The 23,388-nt window shown below is 41.1% G+C and overlaps 1 protein-coding gene across 6 annotated transcripts in view; it reads left to right on the forward strand.

Annotated features, from left to right (window-relative positions):
• Nme7 (NME/NM23 family member 7) overlaps nt 1-23,388 on the forward strand; it is a 123,889-nt gene that overhangs the window by 61,706 nt on the left and 38,795 nt on the right. For all 6 annotated transcript variants that reach the window (XM_021197750.1, XM_021197751.1, XM_029538319.1 and 3 more), the window contains 3 exons: nt 3,706-3,770; nt 4,996-5,064; nt 10,321-10,422. In XM_021197750.1, coding sequence (XP_021053409.1) covers nt 3,706-3,770; nt 4,996-5,064; nt 10,321-10,422 — 236 coding nt within the window. The remainder of the gene's footprint in view (nt 1-3,705; nt 3,771-4,995; nt 5,065-10,320; nt 10,423-23,388) is intronic.

Below are 23,388 nucleotides of genomic sequence, written 5' to 3' on the forward strand. Positions count from 1 at the left end.
ATTTTAAAGAGAATAGATAGCAATAGCTATTGCTACAGGTAAAACCCAAGTGGAGACTGTAAACAGAAACAGAAATCTCAGAGAACAGCCTCCACCTCCTTGAGCTGCTTAGCTTCCCAAACATACAGTGTGCTGATGGTGGGAGTGGCCTCAGTTTGTGAGCTGTGGCAGAACAAAGTGTGTCAGCATTTGAAGGCCTCCATGATGCAGCAAACCAGTGCCTCCCGGATGATCACTGCGGGGTACAAACCGTGCATGGACAAAGAATATGGTAGACCAGTGCGTTTAATATTGTGGCAAAAATCAAAGACTTGCCGCATTGTACTCTGCAGTGACCTTTTAAGAAACTCCCGCCTGTCATGTAAAGGATATGGTCATTCGTCTTGCATTGCTATTAAAATACTCCACCTTGTCCAACTAAATATGCTTAGCCAAAACATCATAGATTGAAAGCTAAAGTATGTATAAGCTGCCCTCCATTAACTTTGACATTCAAGAGATTTTAAAAATCTATAAAGCAGTGTCTCTCTTAGCACTAGTAAATATTCACCGTTTCCTCAAAAATATCATTTTCTGTTAACATACAAAGTATTTGTTACATTTAAATTAATAACTATTTTTAAATTTCTGTTTTAACTTATAATAAATACTGTTAGATAGAATCTATGTAAATAACAGTTCTTTAGAATCTTAAAAATTTCTAAGAATTAAAAGGTATAATGGCAAAAGTTTGAAAACTGCAGCGAGCACTGCCTTTTTTTTTTTTTTTTTTAAATCTGCAAACTTCAGAGGAATCCATATTCTCACTCTGTGGTTGATATCACCAGGCCTTTATTTGTGTATACTTTGAGAAATTAGTTCACCTCTGGCTTGCTTTCAACCCCCATCCCGTCTCAATTAAAATAGCACTATTGGATTGTAATTCAGATAGTAAGTAAAGATGCACATTAAGGCATCACTCTTGCTTGGTAACCGGACTTCCTAAGTGCTTATCCTGACGGTTTAGAATATGGTGTGCATGTATACGTGTGCGCAAGTGTAAGTGTTGTGGCAAATCTCTATCCCCAAATAAGCCCGGGCAATGAAAACACGACTCAGTTCATATGATTACATGCTGTGCTCCTAGATTGGGCAGATCTACCACTACACTACCATCTTCCACAGCTTATGAGACCCCTTAGAGCTTGCGGTTTCTCCAGGCCAGGTGCTTCTGCTCCACTTTCCTTCTTCCTCCTCCTCTGCATCCTCTCCCTCTTCCATTTTCTCCTTCTAATCTCCTTACCTTCTGCTCCACCTTCCCTTTATCTGCCCAATCATCAGCTCTCCTTTATTTTATAAATTAAGGTGGGAAGCAGGTTTACAGGAAATCACCTGAGTTCTGACTCATTCCTTGTTCACAGCCACTCACAGGAGAATGGAATTAACATCAAATATAATTAGCCCCGTGGCTATCAGCAACATGTAAGAGATAGAAAGAGGGAGATAGGGTTGTAGTTTACTTGAAAAGTCCAAATTATCTTCTCGGCAACGTACAGTGATTGCTGCCACAATGCAGAGCAGCTAAGGATATATTCTGGATCTGCTTAAGAATGGGCCCCTCAGCAGATAGGATAGAGGAGAGGCTGACCCTCCCCTCACTGGTAGAGTCAGAGTGCTGGGTGGGGTGTAATCATTGCTTTCAGTTGTATCTCTACCCCCCACCCCAGGTTCAGAGAGACCGTTCCAATCTAATGGTCACACAGATGGACCTGTTTAAATGGGCCACAACTCAAAACCAGAGTTGTGATTCTGGGCAAGGGACTGGTGGGAGTGGCAGTGGTGACAGGGATGGGAGGGAGAAAAGAGACGGTAGGCAGGAGAGAGTAACCAGAGCACATCATATAAGGCATAAATTGTCAAGTAACAAAATTAATAAGAAATGTTGATATTGCTGGGCGTGGTGGTGCACGCCTTTAATCCCAGCATTTGGGAGGCAGAGGCAGGCAGATTTCTGAGTTTGAGGCCAGCCTGGTCTACAAAGTGAGTTCCAGGACAACCAGGGCTATACAGAGAAACCCTGTCTTGAAAAACCAAATAAGAAAAACCAAAAAAAAAAAAAAAAAGAAATGTTAATATTATATAATTTTTATATGAAGCAAAACTATCTCAAAATTATTGCCATACTCTTAAGAGTCAATAGAACCCCCCCTTAAAAAACCCACCCATTTGTGAAGGAATTTGTTCCTGAATTCCTCATATTGCTATCCAGGAAGATGCTGGTTAGTTTTTCTCAACTTGACACAAATGATGAGCTATCTGGGAAGAGGGACTCGAAGTTGAGGACCTGCCTCCATCCTCTCAGCCTATAGACAAGTCTGTGTGGCAAGTTCTTGATTGTTGGCTGATGTAAGAGGGCCCAGCTCACTGTGGGCAGTGCCACCTCTGGGCAGGTGGTCCTGGGCTGTGTTAGAAAGCAGGTGACCCAGGGAACAGTGGCAGGGGCCTTTATTTAATCCCAGCACTGAGGAAGGGAAGCAGAGGCAGGCAGGTCTCTATGAGCTGAGGCCAATCTGGTCTACATAGCAAGTTCTAAACCAACAAAAGCCACATAGTGGGACCCTGTCTCAAAAAGCCAAGAGAGGAAGGAGAAGGGAGGGAAGGAAGGAAGGAAGGAAGGAAGGAACGGACGGAGGGAGGGAGGAAAGAAGGAAGGAAGCTAAATAAGCCACAGAAAGCAAGCCAATGATCAGGCTTCCTCCATAGTCTGTTTTACTTCCTGCTTCAGACCCCTGCCTTGAGTTTTGTACCTTGACTTCCCTTCATGATGGAGGTTGTAAACTGAGGTAAACCCTTTTTGCCCTAAGCTTCTTTTGGTCATGGTGTATGTCTCAGTTATTGATAAATTGATTCGCAGAGATACCATGACTAAAGCAACTTACGAAAGAAAGCATTTAATTAGGGAGTTGCTTACAGTTTCAAAGGGTTAGTCTATTTCCTTTATTGAGGAAAGGTGGTGACAGACAGACAGACAGACAGGCAGACATGGTACTGTAGTGGGGTAGTAGCTGAAAGCTTACCTCAGATCCTCAAGCCAGGGGCAGAAGGAGACTGGACCTGGTGTGGGCTTTTGAAACCCATAGCCCGTGCTGAGTGACACACCCCCTCCTGCAAGGCCACACACCTCTTAATTCTTCCTAAACAGTCCACCAACAAAGAACCAAGCATTCACATATACTTGCCTCTGAGGGCCATTTTTATCCAAATCACCAGAGTGTCTGTCACAGTGGGGAAAGAATCAAACTAGCTCCCCAGGACCTTCAACTGTGGTGTAATCTCTCTTCTTTCTTGGTGTTCTTCTTCTTTTCTGAATTTATGTTTTCCTCTGAAATCCAGCATCTTGTCACTTCATTTGGTAATGTTATTTTAAATTATTTGATTTTCATGTTATTTATATCAGTAGATTCGTGGGGCCGTAAAGGCAAACACTGCCTTAAATGCTTTCCACATTGTTCTCGGGACCATCACCGATGTTCCTGAAGCCTGCAGGGAATCAGATGATTAAGGGTGTGTGCTCAGTTGGGGGATTTACTGGCTCGCTTCTGCAGAGACGCTGCATTCTCCTCATTTGGAGTAGAAAGGTCATTGTTGTTGAAAACGTGTATTGCTTAGAAACCTAAAATAGTTCAACTATTTTATATTTTGAACCAATTTCTTCTTCATTTTTAGGAATGTTGGGAAAGATTTTAATAGCTATTCGGGATGCAGGCTTTGGAATGTCAGCTATACAGATGGTAAGTGTGCCTTTCAGTGAGCTGTATTGTGTGGGAGAACTCTTCTTTAATAGCCCTTAAAATGTGTGTAAGTGAATGTTAACTGTGCACTTGAGATTTGGGTTTATTAAAATTGAAGAGATGCACATTCAGTAACCTGGCTGGATGTGGTGGCATCGGCCTTTAATCACAGCGCTCTGGAAGGAGAGGTAGGTATGCATTTGAGGCCAGCCTGATGTACGTGGTGAGTTGCAGGCCAGCCAAAACCACCACCACCAGCAAGACAAACTACAATAACCGCAACAACAAACTGAACTCAATAGCTTTACAGTGAAACAAAAATATTCAAGTTATTTAATCCGTATACTGGCTTTCTGAGATACTAATATTCAGATGATAAACCAGATTTAAGCGTCAAAGTTTCTTCATTTCTTGGAACTTGGGCTGAAAAGTATGAAGTGAAGACTATTTTAGCCTTACCAATGACAGTCAAAGTGAGGCGCATCAATGGTCTGTGTTCTAAGTTTCTTAGCAAATAGTGAAGGAAGAATTTGAGTTCTGATTCTCTTGCCACTCTCAGCCTGGGGCCTGGTGTCTAAACTGTCTCTCAAGTGTTAGTGTGCATAGTCACCCCTTGGCCTCCTCATACTGGCTTAGAATTGCCTTTTCAAGCATTCTCAGAGAGTCCTTAACTGAAGTCATAACGCATACTTCTGTCACTGGACTCATTGGTGAATTTGTGAGGGCATTCTGGTATCCTGGTGAAATGCAATTGTAGGTCTTTAGAGTTAGTGATGCTATCATCAAAGGTCAGCAGTTTTCTAAGCATGTGACAATAGTCAGGCATCCTTAGACTCAGTTTTTCATCTAGGCCATGAGAATGTTACTTGCCATTGTGGGTTTTATTAAGTTATATTTTATATTAAGTTACATTTTGATGTACTAGAATAAAGGTCTTTAATAATATATTCTTCTAAAAAAGAATACATTATCCAGGACTCACATTTTGAAGTTAAAGAATGAGACAGGTATGGTAGCAACTAACTTTAATTCCAGCCCTGGGAAGTCTGAGGTAGAACAGCCACAAGTTCAAGGGCAGCCTGGGCTTTTTAATGTCTGGGAGAGCAGTGTGAGGAAAAGACACCACATAGCAAAAAGTAGAAGTGTGTGTACGGAAATGGTAAATGACGAGAGCTAAGGGAATCTCACTTGATTGGCTTATGGTTTGGTTTTGTTTTTACCATAGTTCAATTTGGATCGGGCTAATGTTGAAGAATTCTATGAAGTCTATAAAGGTGTAGTGTCTGAGTATAATGTAAGTATGAACATAAGTGTAAATAATGGGACTAAATGCAATGTGTGTATTTCAAATATCGGGAATCTTATAATGCATAGTTATTCAAAGTTATTTAAAAGGATGATTTATAAACCATAGATCTGATAAAAGATTAATAGCACAAACAGCATAATCAAAAAAGAAAAGACAAAAATACAATCTAAAAATACATTTCTTAAAAGAACAAGTGTGATTGGCCAACAGATGAGTGAAAGATGCTAGACATGGGCTGAAAAGAGGGCTCAGTGTTTAAGAGGGCTTGTGCTGTTTCAGAGGGCCCAAGTTCAGCTCCTGGAACCCTTGGGAATTTACTCTTTTAAAGCTTTTATTAGCCTGTGTACAGATGAATATTAGAAGATTGTTATGAGAATTAATTGAAATAAATCATGTAAAGTAGTCTCTTCATTGAGAGTGTTGGGTAAATATTAGCTGCTGTTGCTTTTGTTTTTTTTGTTTTTGTTTTTGCTTTTGTTTTGGTTTTGGTTTTTTGAGACAGGGTTTCTCTGTATAGCCCTGGCTGTCCTGGAACTCACTTTGTAGACCAGGGTGGCCTTGAACTCAGAAATCCGCCTGCCTCTGCTTCCCGGGTGCTGGGATCAAAGGCGTGCGCCACCACGTCCAGCTGCTTTTGTTTTATTACTGTTTAGTTCAATAATTCTTTGATAGATGATTTTTGTTGCTAATTTATACTTACACTCAAACTTACTTCAAATTTATTGTCTTAAAAATAGTAATTTGATCTGATCCTGTTATTATGAAACCAGCACATACTGACTGAACATCTACTGTAGACTTTACAGTTTTGCGATAAAAGGCACATGACTTACACTGATAGAAGTTAAGTTCTAATGAGGATAGGCATTAGTTCAACCATTCCATGTATGACTTAGGTCAGCAAAAGACTCTTAAAAAATAATCAACCAAGTTTTTAGAAAGTTTTCTCCTTAACTAATGTCTTAGTTAGGGCTTTACTGCTGTGAACAGACACCATGACCAAGGCAAGTCTTATAAAGGACAACATTTAATTGGGGCTGGCTTACAGGTTCAGAGGTACAGTCCATTATCATCAAGGTGGGAACATGGCAGCATCCAGGCAGTCATGGTGCAGGCATGGTGAGAGTTCTACAGCTTCATCTGAAGGCTGCTAGCAGAATACTGGCTCCCAGGGAGCTAGGATGAGGGTCTTACAGCCCACACCCACAGTGACCTACCTACTCCCACAGGGCCACACCTTCTAATAGTGCCACTCTCTGGAGCAAGCATATGCAAACCATCACAACTAAAATTGGGAGGACCAAAACATTTTGAGTCGATATTTAAAGAAACGCATTGTGTGTTCAGTGGCAATCTTAGCTCCATGTCTGTTCTTCCTTTCCTCCTTGCTCATTCAGAGTAGTCTGTATATCTGCTGTTCTAAATGTTGTCTGCTGCCAACAGTAGCATAAAGATGCACAAAGTAGAAAAGGAAGAAAGAGTAAAGAATGACAGATAATTTGTTTCCTTTTCAAAAAATGTGTTTGATATCTCTTCTGACTGATAACTTGACATTTTATGTATAGGCAGTACTTTAATAGCATGAAATAAAATATCAAACTCAACAGAACTATGAGTAAAAATTGCAAAGTCACTTTGGGGTAAATTTAGGGATTCTAATGAGAAGGGTTATATATCACATTTCTTAATAAAGCACTTTCTTCCGTCATTTGTATTAGGTCAAATGACAGTGTTTGGGTTAATATTTAAATATGCCCTATAATAAGTTGTTTTAGTTTGGTCTTGTGTGTTATAAACCCACTGAAGTCAGGATAAGGGCTGGCATGGCCCGGCACTACCACTTTCCCACCTGGTGTTCTTCTTCAAAGTCGTATTTATTTTCATCTTGCCTACAGTGCTTTCCAATGTTGACAGGAGAGTGCAAAGATGCACTGAGTGTCCAGACACTGAGAAGCGCTCTTGTTCTGTTCTTCATTATTCTACTTTACATTGAGTGAAAATCATAACAACTTTACCCTGATTCTCAGCATTGTTTTGTCATGTATCTTATTTCTTTGAATCATCTTTTTTTCTGTTTTTTTTTTAAATATATTTTTATTTCTTTGGAACCACACATGTGCATGCAATGTATTTTGATTATATTTTCCCCATTCTTTCCTTAACCCTTTCCAGATTTCACCACCACCACAAGCTCCCACCCCTTCCCAATTTGGTTTCCAAAACTCAAAACAAACAAACAAGCAAACAAACAAAACACCCCTGCTCTGAACATAGTAGCTCATTCCTTCAATCCAGCACTCAGCAGCCGAGGCCAGGAGATCTGCACAGTAAGTGTCAGGCCAATGCTAAACAAACAGGTAAATAACCAGCTGAATCCAGTTGGTGCTGCCTGTGTACTAATGCGTGGGAGGCCATCTGCTCTAATGCGGTTGACACACCTGGGGCCTTCCTTTCAAAGAAAACTAATGGTTTTCTTTGGATAATTATGCTTTTTCTGTTTTGAATATATTTATATTTAATTTTTTGGAATTTCACACATGCATGCAATATATTTTAATTATATGCTCCCATCTATTGCCCCTAACCCTTTCTGGATGTCCCAGACCCACACCCTACTCTCTCTCCCAGAAGCTATGTGAGGTCTGTAACCCCATCATCTAGACATGAGGACTTATGAGGCTATTGAATAATTATCTTTAAAACAGTTATAAGAGAAAGAAGGGCTTTCTCTCTACCGCTGGTTTGGGTAGGTTTATAGTTCTGTCTGCCCTTCACCCCTGAGAATTTTTTTTTGTTTACTTTTGAGAATTTCATACAAATGTACAATGTGTTTTGACTACATCTTATAGATGGGGATTTGGGTTTGGGCTTCTCACAGCTCTTTTTTTTCTTCTTTCTATGTTTTTCTTGTCTGTCTGTGTTTGTTTGTTTGAATGTGGTGTGATTTGGTCCCAAGACTGTGGCAGGCCTTGCTGATGCTGCAACATGACTTGCTCACCTGTCTTTTGTTTTTTTGTTATTGGTTTTTTTTCTTTGTTTTTTGTTTTTTGTTTTTTTCGAGACAGGGTTTCTCTAGTTCTGTCCTAGAACTCACTCTGTAGACCAGGCTGACCTCAAACTCAGAAATCTGCCTGCCTCTGCCTCCCGAGTGCTGGGATTAAAGGCGTGCGCCCCCATGATTGGTCTTCACCTGTCTTCGATGTGTTTTCCGTAACTTTTAGGGTTTCCTTTGTGTTTCCTGCTGGTTGGGCTGTTCTGCTTGATACTTTTCACCTTATTTTCCTTGCTAGTCCTCTGTTGGATTTCGACGTTTATGGGTAGAAACGTGGTGTACTTTCTATCAGTTATTTCCTAAAATACTTTTTCCACTTTTCTTCCAAGACACCATGTTACATGGTGTGACACCGAACCACAAGGCTTTCTTCACTGTGGGTTTCCTTGCTGGTGCTGAAGCAGTTCCAAGTGCCCGCCTCAGGTCGTTTACCTGCAGGGCCCTGCCCTGCTCACCCATCCAAAACACTGCTTAGTTACACGTTTTTGGTTCCATTTCTAGGTTTGAGTCTTTTGTTATTCATTTTTTCCTCAGAATGTCCATATTCCTCCTATAATTTGAGCATGCAGGCTCATCTATGATAGCTGTATTAGCAACCTTGTGCTCGTTACATTGCTCCTGTCTGCTGGATACTCATCTCCTTGCTGACATTGCTTCTGCTGGTGGCTTGCATTCTCCTGCTGCTGGGGCCTGGTAATGACTGACCCTGTATGACATGCTATGCCACGGATTGGCCCCTGTGGAGAGTGCTGGGCTGTCAGTTAAGCAACTTTGCTTCAGCTTGACTCTGGGGAGGCTTGCTTTCGAGCTTTGTGGGGTGGGCAGGTGCCACCTCATCCTGTAGGGCTGACTTAGGACAGCTGTGGAGCAGAGCCCTTCTGAGGCCCGCAGCTGATGTAGAGCCTGGGTGTTGTATTAGTGCTTTACCTGAAACGGAGCCAATGTGTTGTATGAGGGCCTTACCTGATGTGGGAGGCCATGTGTTCTGTGGGGGTTTTCCAAGCTCTGGATGCCAGAAGCCATGGACTCCTCTTGGCCATCTGGAAGCTGTGGAGCCTCCTGTTAATTTACCTTCACTAGCGAATACATGGCTATGCACTTATCTACCACAGAAAATGAAAACCCTACAACAGAGTTAGAAACAATCAGCTTAGATCAGGCTTCCATCACCTGAGTTCAGTCCTTCCTCATCCTGAAATGATTACCCTCTGTATGTGCTGCTGTGTCCACGTGTACATTTGCTTGCATGTATATGTGTGGTTTTGGCTAGGTTCTGCAAGTGGTAGAGACCAGGTATTTTTGTTTCTGATAGCATGTGACCTCACCTACTATTATACATTCTTATTTCACCTGTTATCTTACGAATTTTATGATTACACTTTTCTTTGCTGAATAATATCCGTGTGTGTGTGTGTGTGTGTGTGTGTGTGTAAAACCAAATTTTTATTAACCACTCATTTATCACTCACTTACTTCCACTTCCTTGCTCTAGTGGACACAGCAGCAGTAAACATGGGTGTAGAAAAAGCTCTGTGGCAGGGTGTGAAGTTGTTCTGTATTCTGCCCTGATGATCCTATCTGCTGGGCTCCCTTAACTGAGCTTGCCTCTGCAGTGCTGTGGGAATGTCAGGCTCTACTGTACCTTCCTACCTACCCTGTGCTGCCTTGCCTGTCTGTGGCTGTTTTATGCAGCAAGAGGAAAGAATTTTCTGGCCTACTACACAGTCCCTCTTCCCTAGGCTGCCACCATCCAATACATGGAAACTAGCTCATTTTTTTTCTTACTTTCTAGATGTTAGTTCTTGTTGCTAACCATGTAATAGAGTTTTAAAGGTCCTACAGGAGAAGCACAGCTATTTATACTTTGGAAATATTAATTTGATGAAACTACCTTGATGGAAAGAGGGAAGTCTGAAAGGAAAATGTGTGAGAAATGGCTGAAGTGACCAGAGGAGGCAAAGCATTGCCTTGAAATACTAGTGTCAGGAGTGGAGGGGAAGGGATGAGAGAAAATATTTGGGGGCAAAGGTAGCTGTCGTTTAGAGTTTGTGTGCAGGACTCAGATGGGAAAAAGGTCAAAGGTGACCAACCTTTTGGGGACTGGAGATAGTGGGAAAGCAGCACAGTTAAAGGTATTGGGGTAAAACATTCAGTTATTTTAATTATTTCGTTTCTCTTGAATACCAAAGGATATGGTGACAGAGCTATGCTCCGGCCCTTGTGTAGCAATAGAGATCCAACAGAGCAACCCTACGAAGACATTTCGAGAATTCTGTGGACCTGCTGATCCTGTAAGTTATTAAACTATTGGTCTATTTTGTGTTACAAAGTAACTATTTTAACAAGTTTAATTTTTTTCAATCTTGTAACTTATATAAAAGTGAATATGCAAGAAAATTGCTCAAAGCAGTGCTTTACAGAAGAATAATTCTTATTTGCCTAACAACAGTAGAGACTGCTCTGAGTATTTTTTATCATGGCAGAGGATTATGTGTTTTCTTCGTTCCATTTGCTAACTTATTTTTTAAACTTTGAAATAAAAAATTTTCTAAGGTGTTCCTTCAAATAGAATATAAAGGTAAATATGAAGGTTGTGAATATGGTGGCTTTATTCTAGATGCTTAAAAACTTATGAGCAGCTGAACTTGTCTACATGAGTTAGATCAGAGATGACGAGTGCATTCAGAGCTTCTAGAACAACCGGACTTACAGGGGAAAATACGAATAAAGACCAAACCTTGGTAGTTGAGGCAAACTCACACGTTGAAGAATCATTTGGTAAGAGAGAATCTAATACAATATAAACCTTGTTAGCGGGAGAGAGACTCGAAGGACAAACTGGGGAGCAGGGAAGACGGAAGAGCATCAAAAACTGCATCATAGGGACAGGGAGAGCTGCACAGGGCGGAGAGCGGTCTGTGCTGTGAGAGCAGAGGATGGTTTCCTTAGCCCCAGTTACATGCATTTTTGGAAGCATGAGGAAATAAGTATTTTTTTCCTAAGTAGGGGAAATAAGAAAATGTAATTCTTATGTTAGGAAAGAAGAATTCTTTATATGTAACTCAATTTTAAAAATTATCACAGAATTGTTTCTTTGGTTCAGCTGGAACACATTACATTGAAAGAGGTTAAAGAAAGGGATTCTAGCAATAAAAGGGAGCAGACCTGAGAGCAGCAGGTAAGCCAGCAAGGCCTCCTCTGCACAGTGATGCACAGCACACAGCACGGGCAGAGAGTGGTGCTGATGCTGTGGATTTACCGAATGTCAATCAGGAGAGGCTGAGAAAGGATACCTTTGACCTGAGGACAGAATCGTTTTGTTAATTTTAGTTTCTGTTGTCTGTTTAGTAGCCAAATGGGGCTTCTGTTCATTTTTTTGAGAAAATTAAAATCTGAATGATCAGCTGACCAAATAGGAAAAATTAGAGAAATAAAAATAACAAAAAAGAAACAAGTTAAGCTTTATCACTGTTTCCTCCTCTCACCTAGTCAGTAAGTGGCTACTGAACTTGTGCTGGCACCTGTGGCTATAGCAATAGAAGCTTCAACCAGGCAACGTGGTACATGCAGAGTCTGAATGCATGGCAGGCTAAGCTAGAAGGCTCGCTTGAGCTTGTAAGTTCGAGGTCAACCTTGGTGAAAAAGAACAGAAGAAGCTTCAAAGGATTTTCAGAGTATCACGTAACCACCATAAGTAGTTAATTTTCATGCATTGTAGCCATTCCACTGTTAATTATTTACAAGTAAAACAAAAACCCAGAATTTTAGCATAGATATCTCAGTCTAAGGATGCAAGGCAGCTTACTGAAGAGTATGTGGCATGTGAGAAGTAGGTGATAAAGGCGGCAGATGATGCGACTAAAGTCACGGCTGCACGAAAAAGCATCACTTTATAGCAAGCTCTGGCATCACTTTATAGCAAGCTCTAGCATCACTTTATAACAAGCTCTAGCATCGCTTTATAGCAAGCTGTAGCATCACTTTAGGGCAAGCTCTGGCATCGCCTTAGGGCAAGCTCTTTTCTTCTTGCGATGCTCAAGCACAGGCAGTTAACGACATAGGATGAGCTCACTGAGGAAGAATTGGGGAATGGACATACAGGTACCTGTGGGCATGAGAGTACTAAGAAGGAAAACACGCTGATTCCTTTCCTTTACAGACAGTTCAGTGAACATTTCTTGGGTGAACAGTACGTGCAAGCTGTCAGGTTCTGCGGCAGGGGCATCCTGAAGATGACTAAGCTAAGTTTCTGTTCTTTCAGGAGCTCAGTTTCATGGCTTAGTTTAGAGATTTGCAGGCCCTTGGATCTTGCCTCCAGAAGGTGTAACTGGGATTGTTCCACTGTGGGTTTTGATGTTGCATTTTTCTTATTTATTTATTTTTCTATATTTTTGTTCGTTTATTTTGTTTTGGGGGCAGGGTTTGTTTTCGTAGCTTTGTAGACCAGGCTGGCCTCTAACTCATAGAGATCTACCCACCTCTGCCTCCCTAGTGCTGGGATTGAAGGGGTGTGCCACCACTGTCAGACTATTTTTTTAAAGATTTATTTATTTTATGTATATGAGTACACTACATTGTAGCTGTCTTCAGACACACCAGAAGAAGGCATGGGATCCCATTACAGATGGTTGTGAACCACCATGTGGTTGCTGGGAATTGAACTCAGGAACTTAGGACCTCTGGAAGAGCAGTCAGTGCTCTTAACCACTGAGCCATCTCTCCAGCCCCGGCATTTTTCATTTTTGTTGTTTACAAACTGCTACTCGATCATAATAAGTACATTATTATACTGTATCACAAAATGTGATTAGAATATTTGACTATCAGTCCTATGTATTTGTACATTTAAACGCATGGCCTTGGGAAAAGTTCATGATGATATTGAGAATTCTAGAGAACAGGAGATCTATAGAGAGCCAGTAATGATTCCAGAAATTAGAAAACAGTACCTTAGCCCATGGAAGTATTACATGCTGTTCCTTCCCTAGCAGTTATTTTCCCTTCCCTCTGGCCCAGTTCTCTTGTCTATACATCAACAAATCCTTCTTGTTCATCCTCTTAACTTCTGATCCAACTCTCAAATTTATATTATACTAATTATATTAATTAATTGTGTGAATGGATTTCTTCATTTGTGGGGCCCTCACATATATACAATACTTCTCTAGAGACTAGAGACACAGCAGTTAACAGACAAAGCAATCACCTTGCACACAGAAGTTACAGCCTACCTAAGGGAGACCTTAACAAGTAGAATACACTGTGTATCCTTTGGTGGCAAATGCTGTGGGGAAATAATGCAGGGACGAGAAACAGTTACCAGAGAGGAAGAGTGGGAAAGATGGCAAGGTTATAGAGTTGTCAGAGGTGGGAGAAAGTCACTGGGCTTCCAGATAGAAGGCACGGGGAGCGCCAAAGCTGAAGTATTCTTGGTGTGTGAGGAGACTCCAGGAGGCCACTTTGGTAAGAGTGGAACTGGGGGAAGAGAGAGGAAACAACTGAAGGACTTTACTCTGTGTAAGAGGGGAGCCGTTGGAAAGGTTACCAGAGCACCAGCGTAGTCTCACACGTTTTTTTCATGGGCTGTTTCTGGCTCCTTTGGGGTCAAGAGCAGGAGGAAGGGTGCGTAATGCATGTTTGCTGTATAATAGGGCGCAGAAACCAAGCCACCTAGCAAATGCCTCTTGTTTTTTCACCAATACAATGAAAAAAAAAACCTATATGATGTTTAAATTAGCTAATGTGGTTATGCTTCTTAGAACAGTGTCTAGCATACTGTAAGCATTGCTAGCTAATTTTCCTTACTGGTTTGTTTTCATTTTGTTTTTGTTTTTTGAGTTTTTAAGGAATGTGTCATAAGGTCGCACACAGCAGATGGTAGGCAGGATGAGAAGGCTTGAGAGTGACTTTCTTTCTAGGTCTTGATTTTACGAGAGTGGTTAAGTTAGGACATGCTAAATGCTGTCTTAGGAGTGAGCCCCTCGTTTCTTCAGAGGAGCCTGTGTTAGCAGTGCTAAAGCTAAGTTAGGCGAGATGAGGAGGAGGCCATTGACACTGTGCCAGTGAGAAGTTCCGAATGAATGGGGCAGGTGCTGCAGTAGGGGTTATTGCTTCTTAAGTGAACTGCACTGTTAAGGAACAGAAGAAAGCATACACTGTCCCAAAATAATTATTAGTATGTCACTAGTAATATGTGTGTCTTAGCTCTGTTCTATTGCTGTGAAAAGACACCGAGACATGGCAGTTCTCATAAAGTATTTAATTGGGGAGTTTCTCATAGTTTCAAAGGTTTAGTCCATTGTCACCATGATTCGGAGCATGGTGGCAAGTGGCTGTGATGCTGGAGAAGTAGCTGAGAGCTACATCCTGATCCGAAGCCACCCCCAGAGACACTTGCTCCAACAAGGCCATACCTCCTAATCATACCATTCCCTGATGACTAAGCAATCAAATATATGATCCAATGGGGGCTGTCTTAGTCAGAGCTCCCCAATATGTTTATATGGCTTCTATTTTGATCTTATAGATCTTATCTCACGGGGAATCAGAAAATTCACAGGAAACTACGAATCCTAAAAGTATATGATCTTCATCCTTTTCATTTTGTGTCCTTTAAGAAGGAAAAGAAACTTCCAGTGGAATTTTATCATCGATAAAGAGAACAAACTGGCTCAAGAAACTCCTCACATTTAGGAGCTTCAACTGGCATAAATTCAAACTTGAATAGAGCCATGTCAGATATTTATTAAAATCAAACAGCCAAGACATTGCTAGATATTTCTTGTAATCTATTGTAAGAAGGAAAACAGATGCTCCCGGGCAATGGGAAGACAAATGGAGTCGGGTCAGTGCTTCCAGGGAGGCACAGAGTGCTGGCTTTCGTTTGTTTGTTTGTTTGTTTTTTAAAGGAGTGGTTCTCTTTTTTTAAAATAAGTGCCAAGGTTTCTAAGTAGGCAAATCCTACAGAATGAAGTTTCCATAAGGCAAAATGAGGATATACCCTTTCCAGTTCAAAGGATAATATCATAAAGTTAGTAAAATTAGAAAATTTAGTTGGAAACATTTGGTGCACCAGATAATAGATAATAAGGTTACTGAGATTATAATAAGTGATACTTTTAATTCTTTTTAATTTATAAATCAGTTAGAGAATAAGATATCAGTGACACACTGATGGTACTGTTACCTCGTTTTATCTACAAGGAGACAGGGCTTAAATAAATCTGCACAGACGCTCTGAAGACAAGCACCTCTGCCAGATTGTCCTTTAGGTTAGAAATGAGCATGTCATTATACTGAAGGTTCCTAATCCTCAAGAGAGCTACATCCTGAGCCCTTCCCTCTCCATGTTTCTCACTTTTCTGGCAGATAGCTTGAATACAGACCTGTGTGTGATCACCATCAGAGAAGCAGAGCCACTTTTAACATCACAGGCTGAGCAGTCTTTAAGATGGGCTCACTTGCTGCCTCTCGCTGGCCTCCACCACAGTACAAACTGAGGCAGAGCATATAACTTTTTCCCCTGGAAGCTGACACTGCAAGTATTATGTGAACAGGCATGGTGGCACATGCTTGTAATCTTGTAATCTCCATGGTTGGGGAGGAGGGGAAAGAGGGATCATGAGCTCAGGGCCAGCCTCCACTACAGAGTGAATTCAAGCCAGCTGGAGCTCCATGAAACCTTGTTTCAAAAAGCTAGGGCTTGCTTGGTTAATTACTGAGATAGCATGGCAATTTTCTAACTTGCTCCTTCCCAAACCTCTTTCTTATTGTTTTATTTCTTCAACCATATACCAAGTACTATTTATATACCAAGCATTCCTAGTCTATAGGATGCAGTGGTTCCAGAGAGAGTGGCAGAAATTCACTATTCGGCAGTGTCTTTGCTTCACTGATATGACAGATATCCAAAAGGTAAAATAAGTCCCACGGAATGGGAGTGATACGGGAGAGGGAAAGACACCTGTCTAAAGATGGACAGGAAACGTGCACATTAAGAGTCTTTCTCCTACCAGTTCAAAAAATCAACAATTGTTCTAAATCACAGTTTCTAAATCCTGTGGGCAGAGAGAAGTCAGGAGTAGCAGGAAGGTTAGACTGGTTAGGAAAGCAACCACAGGGCAGGCACAGTTAGCTCTCTTAGCAGTAGGTATGCACCATCCGCGCATCATCCACAATGCATTCGCAGGAATCCAAGAGGATACATAGTCCATTCCATCATTTGTACTTAACAGGATTAGTGTTTGAATATGCCATCTCGGAGAGACCTAGCTCAGCTCCTACCTCCATGGACAGTCTTGGTGACATTTGATTGAGTTTTCTCTGTAATAGGAATCCACATCTGAACACTGTGCATGGGTTACTCTCTGGATACTCACCTTCATTTCCTGCTGCCACCGTGTATACATGGGGAAGAAAAGGAAGTTTTATTTTTTCTTTCACTTGTATTTTCAGGACATCTGGTATTAAACAAATATTCACTATATATTTTAGAAAGAATGAATGTTAGTTTAAGCAGCTCTTTGTATCTCTTCAATAAATATTAATTGATAATGCTGTTTTCTTTAAGATCTTTCAAGGCTGAGAATGTAGCTCTGGGATAGAGCCCTTGCCTAGCATGAGGGAGGCCCCAAGCTCACCTCTTTGTCTCTCCACTAGTAAAAATGCAATTGTATCCTTTGCCCTAAAAGACTTTAGAATAACCATATTCCAGTCAGATGAGTCCCTCTGACAGCCGGAAGGTGGAACTTAACCTTGCCTGGAGCAGTGCACCCTGGGACAGAGGCGCAGCACCAGCTGGGTCTGCTAGCATTTTGGAATCCCAGGGGGCTGGTGCACATGCGCCGGCTTTATCTCCCTAACACAGACACGCTGTTTCCCAGTTTCAAATGTCAGCTCCCGGGTGCACTGCTTAGGACAATAGACTGTGCATTGAGATGGAAAGAAAATATGCTTAAATCTTTTTGAGACCCTGGGAAATGACCAATTTTAGATACAAAAGACCCTGTCACTCTACAAGTCTACCCAAAGGTTAAAAACCAGTCACACCAGTGCCAGGCCTGAGTCCTGACTCAGTTATGATCAGTGTAAATAATCCTAAGCCATGCTATCTCAGGGTGTGTCAGTGAGACAGTCCTAACCCTTGAAAGGCCAAAGAGAAGGATGTTAACAACCCTCCAATGCAACCAGTAGACATAGGTGACCCTTTTAATCTTGAATGTTGGTTTTTGTTTGTTAATACCAGTTAGTAAACAAAAAATGTTATTTCTATGTAGTTAATTATAAGCATAATTTTTGAAAGTACTTAATTTAAATATAATGAAAATATTCACTTACATGTGATTTAGGAACTAGTTATTGATATTATGAAAGAAGTTTGTAGTTTTCATAAAAGTACTTAAAAAAGATATCTTACATTTTAAATAAAACTCATGCTCAGCACATTTCACATAAAAAAAATGGACAATAAATGTAAGTGACTGACCGAGTTGTTATATCCCTTTTTTCCCTGATTTACCCCATTGATCAGTGGAAATGGACTTATCTTATAGATAAATGCCAGATCAGATGAGATTGTGTTTAAAGAATTCCTATTTCAGATTTTTCTAGTCTCAGACTTAAAAGCAAAAGCCTTTGCACCCGAGTTATTGCATGTTCTTCCAACTTTTGCCTCTGTTCAGGGCAGTCTAGTTCTAAGGACAAAGAGTTTTCCCAATAAACCCTAGAGCCCACAAATAAGGTCTCACTTCAAAGTCGAGAGTTATGCATCCGCTATCTCCCTTAGCTGCAAGTTTGCTTTCAGCAGTTTGTTTTTCATAGTCTGCCATGGCCCAAAACAGAACATGGAAAATTCTAGAAATATTTAGTACATTTACTATATTATTCTTGTTAATAATCTCTTACTGTGTTCACTTGGTAAAATCAAGTTTGTTTGTATGAGAAACACATAATGCCCAAGCTTCGTGCATCTGCTGGAGTCCTGAGCATATCTCTCGACGATGGGGGATCAGTAGATGCTTACGTACATCCTATGGAACCATTTGTCCTTTTGATTGAACTCAAGTAGGCAGTAAGAGTTCAGTGAGCAATGAGCATGTGTCCAGGAGCTTTACCGGTAGCCAAGAAAGACGTGCTCCTCGTTCAGAAGGAAGTCCCGCGTTTCCTTTCCTGCCCATGTAGAGCACACATTATAGGCGGTCCTAGATTATGCTTATCGCAGACCTCCCTGCCAGTCTTAAAGCATACACAGGACTCCGTTCATTTTCTGCTTGCTTTGAGAAGAGTATCTGGCTTGCTTTCCTCCTAGAAAGTGTGAGTGCCATGTGCCATTTAGAGTGAGTCACCTTGGCCTCCGTGGGTTTTGTATTGCGTTCTCCCCTGGTTTCCACATCTCCCCTTGGGTCAGATTCCTGGCAACTGAAATCAGACAGCAAAAATCAAGGAGACATCTCTGTCCTGTTAGAGACAGAGAGAAGCGTAGTTACCTGTGGTATCATTCTTGGTCTTCTTTTTAGAAATAAACACTCTTACTTTGGCTCAAGAAAGCAAAAATTAATTACCATCCTTCTTTTTCTTCTTTTCAGAAATAAACACTGTAATTTGGCCTTAAACTAGTACATTTATAAAATAAGATTAAAACCATCCAGTAACTAATATTGTATAATACCTACTTAATTAAGTTTTACACTAATAGTATTAAATATGCTTCTGCTGGCCTGGGGAAGTGGCTCTATTAGGAAAGTGCTTTTGACCTGAGCTCAGTCCCTAGAACTCACGTAAGAAAAGTAAGGTTCAGTGGCATGCTCTTGTAATTCCAGGGGCAGGGTTGTGGAGACAGGTGGGTCTTTGGGCAGTATGGCATTCTTCATCATCTCCTGGGCTAGCAAGAGACCTTTCACAAAAAAGTAGTAGTTGTAATGGCTCTTGAAGATTAACACCCATGCTTATTCTCTGGCCTCCATGTTCATGCACACACATGTATACGTACACATGTGCCTTGTGTGCGCAGGCACATACATACACCCATTCATACACATACACATTCACAAGTTTGCAATACATACAAAAATATATAACATAGTTATTAAACTCTAAAAGCCACGTGTGGTGATGTAGGCCTTTAACCAAGCTTCAGGAGGCAGAGGCAGGCAGATCTCTGTGAATTCAAGGCCAGCCTTGTCTATAGAGTGAGTTCCAGGACAGCCAGGGCTACACAGAGAAACCCTGTCTCGAGAAACCAAACAAAGCAAGAGGCTGTGTGGGTGTTGAGCATAGGGCTTAGCTCAGCATCTCACTATTGCTAATTTCCTTATTCATCTATGTAGCCATGGAGACTGAACTTCCGTCTGAGCTTTTGAACATGTTCTTATTACTGCCTTTGAATCTATTTCTGGGGGTGAAGTTGCTGAAATCGACATAAAACACCCCCATTTGAGATGCATTTTATTTTGCTCTTTCTAAAACTGATAGTGTAAAGGAGAGTGGCCTAAACTATTTCATGGTTTACTTTGCCTTTTCTCTGAGTAACAAGATGGATGCCCACTCCCAGTGGACATTAATATACAAAAGAATGGCTTGGTATTCAGATTCCTCATTAACCTGGGGCGATGGGAAACAGGGGGCGCCGCAGTGCAGCATTTGTCCTTATGCAGTGCACAGCTCTGTCCTCTTCTTGTCACATCTAACACATTAGGCTCTGCAGAGCCTGCATGAAGCAGCTCACACATGAATTTCTATTGAGAATGGATATCTGTTCACCAAACAGAAATTTATCTTCTAAGTTTTTGCCCCTAAACAGGGAGCTTTACTTGCTAAACATATTGTTTTCTGTGCTCTGCACTCTGAGTCAAACCAACCAAAAAGAATATAAGGAAAGGAAACTAGCTAGCCAGCAGTCTAGTGCTGGGAGTAATTCATTTTGAGAGTTTATTGAATTGTTGTATTTCAAATCTCTTCCTTAATTACACTTGAAAGCAGAATCCAATATAGAAGCAGTTATATGTTTAAATGGTTCCATAACTCTGTGGATCATTGTACTGATTTAAAAATAGGAATTTCTATAACATCAGAAAACAAATGAGGACAAAGTCTGGAGAAGACGTCAGGGGAAAGGAAGCCTCCTTCCCTGTTGCTGGGGGTGTAAAGCAGTGTGGTAGCCACCGAAAGCATGCACGTTTATCACCCTCGTGGCCCAGCCCTATGGCTCCTCACAGGTACTCAGAGAACCCTACGGCCTATGGAAGTACCCACACATTCATGTTTACCATGATTCTCTCCATAGTAGCAAGGAAGCAGTCAGCCCCGATGCCCGTCAGCAGATGAATAGATTATGAAAACTTGCAGACATGATATGGAATTCCATTCAGCCCTAAATAGAAATGAAACTATGGAGTTTCCAGGGAAAAGAGAGAGAATTGGAAACAAGATTACCTAGGCCCAGAGAAGCCAGGAAACCGAAAAGGACTCATGAGATGGGACAGAGAGTTGAAGGGAGGGCTGTGGGGATGGCTGCAGAACACAAACTGTGAAAGGGGAGGGGAGAGTACCAATTCCAGGGGAGGGGGCATCCAGAGGGGAAGGACATGGAGGCAGAAGGCCGTGCGTGAGGGTATTGTATCTGAACTGATGTGCATTCTCCTGTCACTGTTTCTGCATTACTGTCTTTAATTAGCATTTCGTTGTACTGAATATTATAAATAAAAGTAGTGAAAGGAGCTATAATCAAGAAGTCGATTCAAGGGAAAAGAATTAAAATAACTACACAAAATATTTCCATACTAATGAGCATTTGCATTCTTTGTGATTTGTAGTTTCTGGGGCCTTTTTTCATGTTTATGGGAAAATGTACCCAAAGTCAGCTTTTTTCCCCCTAAGCAGTCACTTATTAATAAGATAACATAGTGTAAAAAAATTAACAATAATGGTGAATAAATGAATAATGCAAATGGCTTAAACAGGTATCTTGTTATTTTAAGTGGCTTAATAATATAAGGTAAATAAATCTTTCAAAACTTGAATGCATAAATTTCATTATGAGAGGACCCTGTGATGCAGAATTCTTAAAGGAACAGCACCATGATAGCCAGATTACCTGCTGACATACAACATTTGTACTGGAAATTGATTTTGAATCTTTAGCTTACAACAAAAAAATGAATGTGCTCATTCATGAACTTCAGAATTCTTTTTTAGTAAGAATCTCTGTGAAAACATCCGATAGTCGAGCAGATGGGATATAGGGATACGGTGGCTGCTGGAAGCACCATCTTATAACCACAGTGGGCATAAAACAAATGGTTGTTCACAAAAAGCCCCATGTTTCCTAAACTTGAGAGAGAATTTCTTCCTGAATCTCGCTTTGTGCCATGTGAGCCAGCACTCCCTGTCCTTGGTGATAACCAGTGTCCCAACAAGAAGCTGATGGCATCAGCCTACTGAGTCCCAGTTATAAAAGGCATCACCATTATCTGATCCCGCCACAGCTGCTCTGTGTCCTCACAGGCTTCTGAAAGAAATGATGGATTCCTTTTACTTCCTTTCATTTCTCTGCCTTTAATTTGACTTCTCCGTATAGATGATTTTCTGACTCTAGTTTTGATAAGGACTAGTGACCATAAGTTCAAAGTGAAATTCCCTGGAGAGCAGCTTCAGAGTGGTAATTGTTGATCTCTGTGAAAGCACAGAGAGAGAGAGTTTCTCTCCTTCGCTGAGCCGGGTGTGCTTCTTGGAGACTGGGGAGACATGCTTGGTCATGCAGTTGTGAGCCACCTCACTAGCCCCCTGCATGTTTGAACAATCGACAGTACAGGCCTACATTCTCAGAGATGGTGTGTTCTGGTTACCTTGTGGGTTCCTCTGAGGCCCATCCACCTAAGAGCTAGTGTCCAGTAGTATCTAGTAGTGTCCAGAGCTGGTGCCTGAGGGGGCTGGTTTGTTAGTTGTGTACATCTCAAGTTTCAATCAAGACTGTACCTGGCAAAGCTTCATCCACCAGAAGCAGGTGGAAAAGTGGCTGCAGCTTCTCCTGTACTGAGTAGCGATGCTGGAATGGTCCTGAGATTCCCCAGTGTAAGATCTGGTCAGTGCACTGTATTTCCTAGGATTCACCTTTAATCCTTTTGCAGTTCAATCATAGAGGTTCTACTGCATGAGTGACTTAAGAAATATGTGTATTTCATAAGCCATGGTGTATACTTTTTGAATACTTAAGGTATAGAGAGGTTAGTGCAATGCAGACATGTATGTGAAGTCCTTCCTTTTGTAACATGTACCAAATGCTACCAGATGTATTAAAATGAGTAAAACACCTGCCACACTTCCAATAGATTTACCAACTCTGGGAAGAGATTCATAAAATGTGCACACTGACAATCAATCGAGCAGCTGTCATATACTAGGTAAAGTGTGGCATTTAGGATACAGCACAGAACAGTAAATAGATTGGGGAATAGATCTAAATAGATCTGTGGGCGTTAGCATGTTGAGATAGCCTGTGCTATCTAGTCTGAGTGTCTGGACAACAGTGAATAAAAGAGAAGCTGAGTTGCTGAGTGGCTGAGGAGAAAGTGGGGGAAGATGATAGGATTGATCTAGGACAGGACATGTGACAGCCATCAGGATGGGTTGCCTGGATTGGGCTTGCCCAGGATTCAATCCAGGTACTATTGAGTGGCAGTTTGGAAGTCGCTTTTCCTATGGTTTTCTAAGATATATCAGTTATATTGAAATTCAAAGCTGGCCTTTATTTTTAGAATGACTGCTTTGTTCCAATTGTATAAAAGAAAAAATGAATTTTTAATAGGCCCTGGGCTATGCTTTGGTGGAGAAAAAGAGATGAAATAATCTAGAAGAGAATGAGGAGGTAGAATGGGTTGTTTTACTTTTTTAACTGTAAATTTGGTACAAGATTCTAGTCACAAATTACAGCTCTATTGGCAAGAGGATAGCATTGCCTTTAGAATGTAACCCCTGAGGAAAGGTTCTCTTTTGTGATGGTGGAGGGAAACTGTTAAGGAAGACACTAAGAAAACCAGTTTTCTGATGACAGCAACTTGTATTGAAGCTATCTAATTAACATGCTATGGTTTATTAAATATTCTCATTAAAGGAATAATTAACACATTCTAAACACGATTGCTTGTCTCCCCCTCTCTACTCCCTCTGTATCTGTCTCTGTCTGCCTCTGTCTTTCTGTCTCTGTCTGTCTGTCTGTCTGTCTGTCTGTCTGTCTGTCTGTCTGTCTCTCTCTCTCGTGTGTG

Source organism: Mus pahari, chromosome 5, assembly GCF_900095145.1.
Source record: "Mus pahari chromosome 5, PAHARI_EIJ_v1.1, whole genome shotgun sequence".
NCBI lineage: Eukaryota > Metazoa > Chordata > Mammalia > Rodentia > Muridae > Mus > Mus pahari.